Below are 14,454 nucleotides of genomic sequence, written 5' to 3'. Positions count from 1 at the left end.
GTCTGAGAGGTCGCGGCAGCCGCCACGGTGACATCAGAGGAAGGAGCGGCGGACAAAGTCTTCTCTGCCGCTGAGGTAACATTGCTGTACCTGACATATCCGCTCTCATGATGCGTCTTTAGTCACCCATTATTTTCTCAATTGACTGGCTTAACATGTACACGACCCTTATTTTGCCAACTTATATTCTTTCACTATTTTCTATGGGTCTGAAAACATATGTTAGTCTACTATACCATGTTAATCTTATATACTGTATATGCTTACCGACACCAGTTGGTACATGTTTTACCTATCCGGTTAATACCATTGTTACTATCTTTCTATGTTTATTAATTTAAAATCTTTAATAAACACAAATTTAACAAGAAATGAAACAAATCTGATTAGCTGTTTGTGACTCCACCCCCTTTTCAGCGTGTGAACCCCAGTCACCCAATGACTGACTCTACCAGGTTTGAGGCCTCTGCCATTAAGAGTGTAAGAATGGCAGCAATTTAAATATTGCCCTTGAAAATCAAAAGGTGGATTTTAATTGGCTTTTGTAGGCTCCACCCACTTTTTGGAATGTTAATCCCAGTCACCCAGTGACCAATTGTGCCAAGTTTGAGAACCCTGCCATTAACAGTGTAAGAATGGCTGCAGTTTACATTTTCCCAGAGAAAATTCTATTTGGCTCCGCCCACTTTTTGTAAACTTGACACACAGTCACTCAATGACCAAGTATGTAAACTTTTAAATTGTGTAAATGAAAACAGTTTATCCAAATCCCAGGAAAACTTGGTATTTCGACATGTACTATCCTCTACCTGTTCAAACATCCAACTAGAGCAAAAGATCAGAACTAGATTAGGAGTTAAATCTGAACACAACATTATCCCTAAATCTTGGTTATAAACCCCTGGCTTAGGTTAATGTATATGCAATTTTCTTCTCTATATTCAATGATGACATCAGAGTCTGTCGTTAGCTAATAATGCTTAGACCTTGGTTTGTTATGTCTGTTCCTTCTGTTCTATATGTTAAGGTTAAAGGCTATTACTTATGGCCATTTCTCTTCATGGAAACCAACTACAAGTCAAACCAGACGATATACCTACACTGGTGGGTGGCCTTATGGCCATCTGGTCCCGTCGGTTTTAGTAATTGGGCTCACCCCCTTGATGACTACCCTAAGGGTTGTGTAAATGTCAGATAAGGGGCTCTCCTCTTGATTAATGACTTGTCCTGTTAAGTATAATGATGTTACCTCTCTTTCATTGTTCCGCATTTGTACAATGAGCTGTGTATCCCAATAATTTGTATTGAACTGCCTATCTTACCTGTTACAATTTACAATAAAAAACTTTGTATAACGAAAAAAAGAAAGCAGTTTATCCAGCAAATAAATCTGATAGGCTGTTTGTGGCTCCGCCCCCTTGAGCAAATTTAAACACCAGTCACTTAATGACCGACTGCAGCAGGTTTGAGGCTTTTGCCATTAACAGTGTAAGAATGGAAGCAGTTTAAATATTCCATTGAAAATTAATAGGTGAATTTTGATTGGCTGTTGTAGGCTCCACCCACTTTTCTGAATATTAATCCCAGTCACCTAGTGGCCAACTGTGTCAAGTTTGAGAGCCCTGCCATTAACAGTGTAAGAATGGCTGCAGTTTATAGTTTCCCATGTAAAAAGTTGGTTGTTTTTGGCTCTGCCCACTATTTCTAACCTTGACATACAGTCACTCAATGACCAAGTTTATGAGCTTTGGGTTCTTTGGCATCAATAAGTTGCATATTTCCATTGATATTAAATAAATCTGGCTTGTGCTGACTACAACAGTTAATAGCAATGCTCCCATACATGCTGTTGCTACCAAAATAGGTACAGATGTTAAGGAGTATATTAGGTACAATGCAGACATTTTTTTTTGTCATTTTTCAAAGTTTAAAAACCATTTTTTTCTTTGCATTTTAAAATCGATTTTCTCAAAAACTATAAGGTCTTTTTGGAAAATTCTTTTTCCCCCCTCGTACCCACTATTCTCATAAACATCGGTAGCAATTTTTGTGTCAATAGCATGTATGGGGTCTTTGCTATTACCCGCCAAAATCGGCACCAAATTACATGTAATTTCCCAAAAATTACGCAAATTTGTATGCAACAATTACGAATGACTACGGAATCAATTTAGTTTGCAAATCGTAATTAAGTATAGGCATACTTTGCAAAAATTTACGCGAAATTTAGCAAAATCGTAATTTTGCTGATTACGATTATCACTAGAGAAAGGTTCCAAATATGAACTCCATTGAATCAATGGGGAAACTGTCAGTGTTAGACCTCATTAGTGTTAGACCTGGTCTCTCTGGAGAGTAAACAAGGCAATCCACCAAATCAACAAAATGGCCTCAATTCACTAAGCAGTTTAGACTAGGCTACTGATGGTTTTAGTCTACTGATAGTTTTTAGTCTACTATTGGTTTGGTGTAAATCACTTGCATCAAAAGGGAATTCACTAGTAATGACCAAATGTTTTAGACCTGTTTTTAGACCTGGTCTAAAACATTCGGTAATTAAGTCGGTAAAGCAGGGTAAATGATCAAAAGATGCAATTCACAAACGAATAGCTATGACTGACATCCTTCTCCTCTGATGAGCTCTCCTCTGGATACAATTATACTCCTGCATAATTCATTTTAAAGGTTCCATCCTCAAGTCTAAAATACCTCACAGAATTACTTTACCTACAGAAATCAGCTGGTCTAATCTCTGTCAGAAAAAGTGGGTGTGGTTAATCCTTATTTGCCTTTGTGAATTGCATCTTTTGATCATTGCTCCTGCTTTACCGAAGTAATTACTGAATGTTTTAGGCCAGGTCTAAAACAGGTCTAAAACATTACACCAAACCATCATTAGATTAAAAACCATCAGTAGACTAGTCTAAACTGCTTAGTGAATTGAGGCCAATGCCTTGGAAAGGTTACATTTTTTCTCCTCCTCATCATCATCAGACTCAGTAAGTGTTTGGTGGTTTGTTGCATCTCTGTGTCTGATTGCGTTCGCTGTTTTGTGGGAAGGAAATTAAAGGAGAAACATGTATCACTGGTAAGTTCTGCCAAGTTCTCAGTTTCTTTTTGGGCCATTTTGTTAAATGCCTTTCTCAAAATGGCCCAAGAATTATTGTGTTCTTAAATTTGATATTGTTTTAAATTGAATGCAACACTCTATAATGTAACACTGTAATACTGTCTTGATAATGATCTATTACGCGTACGTTAAAAAGGGGCGCTGGGAAAAAAGGGTGCCGGGTTTTTAACGATAAGCATGGATAACGTTTAAAAATGTATTGTACTGTATTTCGTTTAAAATTAATGTTTTATTAAGTTATAAATCATTAAATAATGTGCATTAAATCGGCAATTGTAAAAACGTTAATCTTTCGTTTAAATAGTGAAACGTATAATAACGTTTAAAAAAAAAATTACCAAGTAACCCTCCCTGTACCTACCCCTAACCCCTAGACCCCCCTGTTGATGCCTAAACCTAAGACCCCCCCTGTTGGTGCCTAAGTAACCCTCCCTGTACCTACCCCTAACCCCTAGACCCCCCTGTTAGTGCCTAAACCTAAGACCCCCCTGTTGGTGCCTAAACCTAAGACCCCCCTGTTGGTGCCTGAACCTAAGACCCCCCTGTTGGTGCCTAAACCTAAGACCCCCTGTTGGTGCCTAAACCTAAGACCCCCCTGTTGGTGCCTAAACCTAAGACCCGCCTTTTGGTGCCTAAACCTAAGACCCCCTGTTGGTGCCTAAACCTAAGACCCCCCTGTTGGTGCCTAAACCTAAGACCCCCCTGTTGGTGCCTAAACCTAAGACCCCCCTTTTGGTGCCTAAACCTAAGACCCCCTGTTGGTGCCTAAACCTAAGACCCCCCTGTTGGTGCCTAAACCTAAGACCCCCCTGTTGGTGCCTAAACCTAAGACCCCCCTGTTAGTTTTTTCGTTTAAAAATAATGTTTAAAAAAAAATGTACTGTTTTTCGTTTAAAAATAATGTTTTAAAAAAAATAGTGTACTGTTTTTCGTTTAAAAATAAAATTTAAAAATGTATAAATCATTAAATAATGTGTAATCATGAGAAACAGTAATAAAACATTAAGTCTCCGTGCGCCGCTTTTAAAACGTTATTTTTCTCCGGCGCCCTTTTTTCCTATCGGGCGCCCATTAAACGATATTTATTATAGGAGTGAATGGCGGCGCCCGATTTGTCCACTAGCCTCAGGCGCCCGAATTTACTGTTCCCATCTATTACACTACTTGTGCTATAGTAAAAAAAAAAAACTACGTAAGGCTTAACCACTTCACCTCCAAGGCTTTTTCCCCTTAAAAAACTAGAGCAATTGTAACCTGCCAGCGTTCCTTCCATTAATTCACCTATAGCTTTATGACTACTTATCACAACGAAACAATCTATATCTTGTTGTTTTTCTTTTTGCCACCAAGTAACAGTAATATACAGTGGGTTGCAAAAGTATTCGGCCCCCTTGAAGTTTTCCACATTTTGTCACATTACTGCCACAAACATGCAACAATTTTATTGGAATTCCACGTGAAAGACCAATACAAAGTGGATTGAAAATCATACATAATTCCAAACATTTTTTACAAATAAATAACTGCAAAGTGGGGTGTGCGTAATTATTCAGCCCCCTGAGTCAATACTTTGTAGAACCACCTTTTGCTGCAATTACAGCTGCCAGTCTTTTAGGGTATGTCTCTACCAGCTTTGCACATCAAGAGACTGAAATCCTTGCCCATTCTTCTTTGCAAAACAGCTCCAGCTCAGTCAGATTAGATGGACAGCATTTATGGACAGCAGTTTTCAGATCTTACCACAGATTCTCGATTGGATTTAGATCTGGACTTTAACTGGGCCATTCTAACACATAGATATGTTTTGTTTTAAAGCACTCCATAGTTGCCCTGGCTTTATGCTTAGGGTCATTGTCCTGCTGGAAGGTGAACCTCCGCTCCAGCCTCAAGTCTTTTGCAGACTCCAAGCAGTTTTCTTCCAAGTTTGCCCTGTATTTGGCTCCATCCATCTTCCCATTAACTCTGACCAGCTACCCTGTCCCTGCTGAAGAGATGCATCCCCCGAGCATGATGCTGCCACCACCATATTTGAAAGTGGGGATGGTGTGTTCAAAGTGATGTGCAGTGTTAGTTTTCCGCCACACATAGCGTTTTGCATTTTGGCCAAAAAGTTCTATTTTGGTCTCATCTGACCAGAGCACCTTCTTCCACATGTTTGCTGTGTCCCCCACATGGCTTGTGGCAAACTGCAAACGGGACTTCTTATGCTTTCTGTTAACAATGCCTTTCTTCTTGCCACTCTTCCATAAAGGCCACATTTTTACAGTGCATGAGCATGACTAATAGTTGTCCTATGGACAGAATCTCCCACGTGAGCTGTAGATCTCTGCAGCTCATCCAGAATCACCATGGGCCTCTTGACTGCATTTCTGCTCAGCGCTCTCCTTGATCGGCCTGTGAGTTTAGGTGGACGGCCTTGTCTTGGTAGGTTTACAGTTGTGCCATACTGCTTCCATTTCTGAATGATCGCTTGAACAGTGCTCCGTGGGATGTTCAAGGCTTTGGAAATCTTTTTGTAGCCTAAGCCTGCTTTAAATTTCTCAATAACTTGATCTCTGACCTGTCTTGTCTGTTCTTTGGACTTTAAGGTGTTTTTGCTCCCAATATTCTCTTAGACAACCTCTGAGGCCCTCACAGAGCAGCTGTATTTGTACTGACATTAGATTACACACAGGTGCACTCTATTTGGTCATTAGCACTCATCAGGCAATGTCTATAGGCAACTGACTGCACTCAGATCAAAGGGGGCCGAATAATTATGCACACACCACTTTGCAGTTATTTATTTGTAAAAAAATGTTTGGAATGATGTATGATTTTCGATCCACTTCTCATGTGTACACCACTTTGTGTTGGTCTTTTCATGTGGAATTCCAATAAAATTGATTCATGTTTGTGGCAGTAATGTGACAAAATGTGGAAAACTTCAAGGGGGCCGAATACTTTTGCAACCCACTGTACCTTTTTGACATACATATTAAAAAAGTTCTCCCTAAGGTAACTATTTATGTATTTTTTTTAATTGTAATTTTTTTTTTACAAACATTTTTGGGGGTAACTATTGGGGAGTGTGGTAGGTTAGGGGTTAATTTTAAATGTAAAAAAAAAAAATCTTTTCATAACAAAAAAAAAAAGTTTGTAGATGTAATTTTACTATTTGGCTACAAGATGTCCTTGCGCACAACTTCCCCATGCCTAGTATTACAGCGCAAACAGGAAGTAATGCGTGGACACGTAAGTATAGTTTTTTATGAATGACAGCACCACCTCAATGATGGGGACACCACCTGGGGACTTAGATCAATAAATGGTAACCGGGTTCCCATTCATTGATCTCCCATCTAGCGATCAGTGGTGGTAAGGAGCGGGGTATTGGGGGGGGGGGGGGGAGGCGAGCGGGAGCGGGCAGCAGCAAGGGACGTAATTCATCATCCCGGGGGAGGGGAGGTGGTTAATAAAGGAGTACAGATTGGGGTGTCACTGAGTGAGTTGGGTTCCAGGTGGTGCCAATATTAACAATATCAGTAATATAACATTTTCGATATTTTACTTTAGATTGACCTGATGGCCAGTTTTCACACTAACTCCCTATTCTACTGTCTGACTAACACCAACCCCCCCGCCAATGCCTAACTCTAAGCTACAGTCCTACTAGCTAACACTATGGCCCAACCCCTCTCGTATCCAAACAAACACAACAAATAGCTGGTCTTCAATATGAAGTACTAGTTGATTGTTTACAACATAGATAATCAGCTAGTGTAAGCACCGCTTAATAAGTAGCCTATTGGTTACTACTGTAACCGACTGGCTTCTAGTACCCACATCAGGTGCCCAAATACTGATACTGACTTCTGTATGGCTTCTGGTGGCTGATAGTAATAGTTTAGTAAACGCCCCACTGACCATGCAAATCAATTTTTATGGTAATTTGCCTCCCTGGCTGACACTAATACCCACCTACACTAACAACCAGTATATGCTGTGATGTACCACAGTAGAATTCTGTTTCTTCGCCACCAAAATAATCTTGCTTGGGGAATTGCTAGGATCCTATAAGTGGTTCTCAGCATTTGTGAAATAGTTAAAAATGTTCTGTAGACCCAACAACATTGAGAACCACTAATTCCAAGGCCGGAGATGGAAGTTAGCATGGCTCTGAAACAGAGACTGTTCCTGTACAGACACAATTGTGCTGTTGCTTGGCTGGTGGAGTTCTGAGAAGGACTTGGGAGGTTGGACATGGACATCTCAGGCAAAGCTTAGGAGGAACTGACAGAAGTTAGAAGGGCTGTTTGCACACAATAAAGAAAAACAAAAAAAAAATTACATAAAAATAAGTCTGTGTTTTCTTCTCTCTCAGACCCCGACCTCTGTGTGTAGCCCCAGCTGCCTCCCGGGATATCACAAGATTCCCATGGAAGGCTTTCACAGATGCTGCTATGCCTGCCGCCCCTGCCCAGAAGGGGAAATCACTAACAGGACTGGTGAGTAAAGAGAAAAATGCATCTAACAGCATAAATTAGTTTCACCAGTGAAGAGAAGACCTTGAGAAGATGCAGAGCCGGATCATCCACAAGGCCATCCTAGGCAGTTGCCTAGGGCCTGTAGGGAGTCTAGAGGTCTGATTAATGCTAGCCAGTGAATCTTACTAAAAAAGCCAGGTAACATCAGCATTGGCAAAAACTGCTATCTTGCTCAGCGCCCCATTTCATCATGATCCTTTTCTGTTGAGATGCAGAATTGATAGGTCACATTGCAACAAGTAAGCCATTGCTAAGATGTCAGAATATGAAAAAGGTGTCTTGCTTCAGCCATGAAACCCAACCAATGGACTACTGAAGACGGGAAGAAGGTGTTATGAACCGATTAATCCAAATTTGACATGTTTGGTTCATCATGCAGGATTTTTGTACCCCGTTGACTAGGCAAAAGGAGGTTTCTTCAGCATGTGGCATCAATTCAACTGTGAAATATGTAGGAAGATGTGTGACAGTTTTGCTGGATCCTGTAAGAATCTATGAGGCTCTTGCAATGTAAAACCCTCATTCACTTAAAGGGGAACGTCAGCCTAAACAAACATACTGTCATTAAGTTATATTAGTTATGTTAATTAGAATAGATAGGTAATATAATTTTTTACCCACCCTGTTTTAAAAGAACAGGCAAATGTTTGTGATTCATGGGGGCTGCCATCTTTGGCATGGGGGCAGCCATCTTTTTGGTTGAAAGGAGGTGACAAGGAGCAGAAGACACAGTTCCAACTGTCCTGTGTCCTGATCACCCCTCCCAGCTGCACACACTAGGCTTCAAATGTCAAATTCAAAATGTAAAAAAAAAAATTTGCACCAAAACAACAGAACAAGAGCAACAACATCAGAAATCCCATCATGCTTTGCACAGCATCAGGGGAAAAAAGCCCGGGCAGTTTTTTTTTGTGCAGCTAAAAATGAGACTTGGATAAGAGAAACAAAGTTCTGATGCTGTGAAACTGTTAAAGAAACACCAGACCTTTTCAGTGCTGCTGAGTCGATTTTTAGTCTGGAGGTTCACTTTAAGACTATATTCAGAGTCCCTTAAAGAGACTCTGAGGTACAGACTAAGCAGCAAGCTCATGGTGACCCAGAACTCATTGGAGTGTGTAAGGGACTACAATGGTCCTAAAAGCCCCCTTACTATGATGTTAAGAAAAACAAAAGTTTGCTTTCTTAACCCTCATGGTGGTATAAAAAATTCTGCCAGGAGGCAGCGCAGCAGTTTTTTCTTTCTTTAAATCATGGATTTCCTAGAGGGCTTCCCCCGTCACCATGGCGACGGGGCGGGATGATGTCACCAACGTCAGCGACGTCATTGGGAGTCCCGATCCACCCCTCGGCGCTGCCTGGCACTGATTGGCCAGGCAGCGCACGGGGTCTGGAGGGGGGGGGGGGGGGCGGCATGGCAAGACGGATAGCAGCGATCAAGCGCTGGGCGGTGGCGAACGGTATGCTGACGCAGCTAGCAAAGTGCTAGTTGCGTCCAGCAAAAAAAAATTATGCGAATTGGCCCAGCAGGGCCTGAGAAAACCTCCTGCGCGGCTTATCCCGAACTACGTTCGGGGTTGCCTCCAGGAAGGTTAAAACAGAAAAACAATTGTGATAATTCAGGATGGAGTAAGCTCTGAGATGTCTCCCACAATGCATCACTGCTGAATATATGCAAATTACCCATTGTTTCCCTTAGAAGCTAAACACACCTCCAGAACTGCTGGAATGCAATGATGTGTCAGTTTGTTAATTTGTACAGAGCCACAATAATCCAACATGCATACAGACTGTTTTGGATTGGTTGAGCCTCATCAGTGCATGGCATGGGTTAATTTAAATCGCAATCGCTACGCACTTAGTAATTTTGATTTTCAGTGTGAAACATCCCTAAATGGAGAATGATCACCATTAATGTCTATAACAGTGGTCATTCACACACCAACAGGCTTTTATAGGCTCAGGGAACCCATGTTCCCTAGCACCAATAAATGCAACCTTTACAGCTGCCGTGAGCATGCACCTACATGCATGCAAAGCAAATGCACATGGGATTTGCAGGAGCATGTGTATATGTGCAATTATGCACGTGGGCAATTGCGCAGAGGTTTTGCCAAAACTATAGCCGCAAAACTTTGCAATTGCACTGTTTTGGGTGATTTCTTAGGTGTGAAACATCCCTAATGGAGATTGATGGCTGTTACTGGTTGTAGCAGTCAGCATTTACAAAACTACAGACATTCATTGGCTCAGGGACATACGTTCCCTTGCACCAATAATTGCTCCCATTGCAGCTCCTGTTGTTTACACGCATTGCAGCGTGCATGCTCACACACAGGGACCTGCGGGCATGTGTGCGATTGTGGCGCTTGTTGAGGCCTTTTTATACACCTGACCAAAGCGTTGCGGTGCAATGTTCCACTCTCATCACATTGCACCGCAACACCAAAAACTGCATTCATATGACCTGGCCTGCAGCAGAGTACGCCAACAGTGTCATTTGCATAGTACCGCCCCCACACGCCCCTCACATTTCAAAACAAATAAGTCCATAAATTATGTGTAGTAAAGAAAAATTACGAAGGGAATAAATATTGTACAATTGAAGAAAAAGCATGTATATAGAAAGCAATCCTGCCCTATACGCTGGTTTAGCTCTAATTGATGGATTCCAAAAACATTCCTGAGATCTAGATGAAGAAATCACAGCCAGAACTTTCCTAGATGTGGAAACTCTATAACCTCCTCGTTGGCTCATTATCTCCATCGTTTAAAGCCTTGACCTTGCAATTTAGAAGCTTTTTATCAGTGCTAAACTAGTATTTGATTTCATGTCTTTGCTTTGTAGATATGGAGAGATGTGTGAAATGTCCTGATGATGAATGGCCCAATGAGAGAAGAGATAGCTGCATTCCAAGAAGCACAGAGTTCCTCTCGTATGAAGATACGCTGGGGTTAGGCCTTGCTGTGGTTGCTTTATTGTTTTATTTTGCCACTACTGTTGTATTTGGTATATTTATGAAATACAAAGGCACGGCTATTGTAAGAGCCAATAACCAGAACCTCAGCTTCATTCTTCTCCTCTCGCTGAGCTTATCCTTTCTGTTTCCTCTGCTATTCATCGGACGTCCTACAAAGATGTCCTGCCTCCTCCGACAAGTGACCTTTGGCATAGTTTTTACCATCTCTGTTTCTTCTGTCTTGGCTAAAACAGTCACTGTTATTTTGGCCTTCAGAGCTACAAAACAAAACTGGACACTAAGGAGATGGCTGGGGAGACATTTCTCTATTTCTCTTCTAATTATCTGCTCATCTGTGCAAGTTGTGATCTGTGTCTTCTGGTTGACCTTCTCTCCACCTTTCCCAGAACATAACACCCAGGTGGAGGTGGGGGAGATAATACTGCAGTGTAATGAGGGCTCTACCACTGCTTTCTACATTGTGATTGGCTACATGGGAGGCCTGGCAATACTGAGCTTCTTTGTAGCGTTTTTAGCCAGGAAACTCCCAGACACCTTCAATGAAGCTCAGTACATCACCTTCAGCATGCTGGTCTTCTGCAGTGTTTGGATCTCATTCATCCCAGCCTACCTCAGCACCAAAGGGAAGTACATGGTGGCTGTGGAGGTCTTCTCCATCTTCGCCTCCAGTGCTGGACTCCTGGGCTGTTTCTTCACCCCCAAATGTTACATCATTCTGATGAGACCAGAACTGAACACCAGATCTAAACTGAACATGGAGCGAAAACTAAAACATCCATCTTAAAATAACCAAGTTTTAACATTATATAAGTAGACCACTTTATAATAACGGAGTATGAACATCATTAGTTTCTACTGTAGTAGCTGGTAAATACAAATGCTTCAGCAACACACCAAAGAGTCTTCAAATAAGACAGCAACCAGAGGTCTCCAAACCACAATTGTACCACAGCAAGTAAAAATAATCCTCAGTATTGACCAGTGTTCTTCTGGAACGAGTTTTCCACACTCAGATCAGCAACCTTCAGTCACCCAGTGCTCTAACCAAAGCTAGAAGGTTCTGAGTTTCACACAAGGATACACTTTATTTCACCAAAAAGATTAAAACATTTGCAGGATAAAAACACTTTCATTGCAGGTTCAGACAAACTGGACCAGGGTGCATCAAAACGCATCAATAGATATATTGGGCTTGATTCACTAAGACAAATAGCATGCCTTATGAAAGTTAACATGCCTTATAAGAGTTAACATGACTTATCAGAGTTAACACGCCTTATAAGAGTAGCATAGCAGGCACTACAAACGTATGCCTGCTAATTGGCAATGATGAGAGCTCCACTCCTCCTGCCCTGAGCCCCTGCGAGTCCAATCACTTTAAAGGACATTATCCCCGCACTATGATTGGCATCATAGGCTGCCTGTCACTTGACAGGAAACTTGACAGGCAGCCTACTGGGCCAATCAAAGTGCGGGGATAATGACTTTTAAAGTGATTGGACCTGCAGGGTTAAGTTTGTAATGCTCGCTATGCTACTCTGATAAGGCACACTGACTCTGATAAGGCATGTTAACTCTGATAAGGCATGCTAATTGTCTTAGTGAATCAAGCCCATAAAGTGCTCTGTGCATTTATAGACCCAAACTCGTCAGATTGCCTGTTCTACAACCCGTCTGGTTTCGGCCTTGCTTCGTCATAAAAAAGAGAAAGATCGAAACCGGTCGGCTTGGAGACTGGGAGTTGTGTTCATGACTGCACAGATCACTTTTGTGTATATTGATGTGTTGTGATGTACATCGGTCTAGTTTTCAATGTGTTTTTATCCTGCAAATATTTGTTTGGTGAAATAAAGTGACTCTCTTTTGTGAAACTCATAAGTTGACCTGAGTTTATGTTTCTGTAGGAGTGGACATCTGCTTTGATCTGAGCACTGGGTGGCTTCAGGTTGCTGATCTGGGTGTGGGAAACTCAATACAGACGGTTCCCCTAGTTACAAACAGGTTACATACCAGGAGTTTGTTTGTAAGTTGAATTTGTTTGTAAGTTGAGTCCTATGTTATATTCCGGGAGACGTTGATGAATTATTTTCTTTTGGATAACTCTGGACTTGGACATATAGTATAAACAACTTATTTTGGTTGCTTTCAACATGCTTTTAAAGCGGAACTGAAGATAGTATTACAACAAACTGTTTCACTTACCTGGGGCTTCTGCAAGCCCCCAGCAGCCATCCTGTCCCATGCCGGTCCTGCACGAGCTCCGTTCTCCTGCCGCCAGCCCCCAGCAGCCATCCTGTCCCGCGCCGGTCCTGCACGAGCCTCCGTTCTCCCGCTGGCCAGCCCCCAGCAGCCATCCTGTCCCGCGACGGTCTTGCACGAGCCTCCGTTCTCCTGCCGTCAGCCCCCAGCAGCCATCCTGTCCCACGCCGGTCCTGCACGAGCCTCCGTTCTCCTGCCGCCAGCCCCCAGCAGCCATCCTATCCTGCGCCGGTCCTGCACGAGCCTCTGTCCTCCTGCTCCATTCCTCGATTTATAATTTGAGGCCAGCACAGCCCTGCCAAGTGTATCCTTTCTATGCGTTCCCTTCTGCAATTGTGCTATTGCGGACTGGAACACAAAGAAAGAATACGTGTGGCCAGAGCCGCGCAGACGCAATGGCCCAGCGTCTAAACCAAAAGTAGCTGGCAGCCGGAGAATGGAGGCTCGTGCAGGACCGGCGTGGGACAGGACGGCTGCTGGGGGCTGGCAGCAGGAGAACAGAGGCTCGTACAGGACTGGCGTGGGAGAGGACGGCTGCTGGGGGCTTGCAGCGGGAGAACGGAGGCTCGTGCAGGACCGGTGTGGGACAGAAAGGCTGCAAGGGGCTGGCAGCAGGAGAACGGAGGATCATGGAGGACCGGTGTGGGACAGAAAGGTTGCTGGGGCTGGCGGCGGGAGGACGGAGGCTCATGCAGGACCGGCGCGGGACAGGATGGCTGCAGGGGGCTGGCGGCGGGAGGACGGAGGCTCGTGCAGGACCGGCGCAGGACAGGATGGCTGCATGGGGCTGGCGGCAGGAGGACGGAGGCTCGTGCAGTACCGGCGGACAGGACGGCTGCTGGGGGCTTTCAGAAGCCCCAGGTAAGTGAAACAGTTTGTTGCAATACTATCTTCAGTTCCGCTTTAATTTGTTTTAAACTACTTACAACAGTTTATCTAATGCCATAACATGTACAAATAAAAATATGTCTTAAAAAAGCAGTACTGTATGTACTATACATGGAGACCGTTTTGTTTGAATATATGAAAAATTGTAACTTGAGTCATTTGTAAGTAGGGAACTGACTGTATAGAAGGACACTTGTCAGCAATTCTGACCTCTAGTGGTGTGGTAAGGTAATACATATTTTTTCAGTTTACATTATGTAAAAAAAAACCAAAAAAAAAAACTTGTTGCTAGAAACTAAATAAAAAGTAAGATATACTCTTATAGATATAACAATATAAATGGAAAAGCAAAATGGGAGGACCACAGATAGATGGGTTTAATCAATTTTCCGATCACTTATACAAAGTCGATCAGAAAAATTATCAGAAATCAGATTGGACTTGTCAGAAATAATCGATTCAACCAGTCTATCTCATGTAAAATTGCATGGTGTGTACCAGACATGAAGTATCAGAGCAGTTCATCTCCCTCACTGCCTTTCTGTAATCACAGACCTGTTGCATTTATTTTCTGTTATGTATTGTTCTGATTCTTTCACAAATATATATTTTTTAAGTTTTAGTATATGTTATTACTTTTGGTATACAAAACAGAAAGTAACAATACAAAAGT

General features: G+C 42.4%; 1 protein-coding gene across 1 annotated transcript in view; it reads left to right on the top strand.

Annotated features, from left to right (window-relative positions):
* The window catches only part of LOC137504552 (vomeronasal type-2 receptor 26-like), a 33,414-nt gene extending 21,996 nt beyond the window's left edge, over positions 1-11,418 (top strand). The window contains exons 6-7 of the mRNA XM_068233133.1: positions 7,494-7,617; positions 10,502-11,418. Of these exons, the coding sequence (XP_068089234.1) occupies positions 7,494-7,617; positions 10,502-11,418 (1,041 nt within the window). The remainder of the gene's footprint in view (positions 1-7,493; positions 7,618-10,501) is intronic.
* Positions 11,419-14,454: the final 3,036 nt, after the last annotated feature.

The sequence above is a fragment of the Hyperolius riggenbachi genome, chromosome 4 (assembly GCF_040937935.1).
Source record: "Hyperolius riggenbachi isolate aHypRig1 chromosome 4, aHypRig1.pri, whole genome shotgun sequence".
Classification (NCBI taxonomy): Eukaryota; Metazoa; Chordata; class Amphibia; order Anura; family Hyperoliidae; genus Hyperolius; species Hyperolius riggenbachi.
The sequence above is the reverse complement of the archived record's forward strand: the minus strand, read 5'-3'. Positions and strand labels throughout refer to the sequence as shown.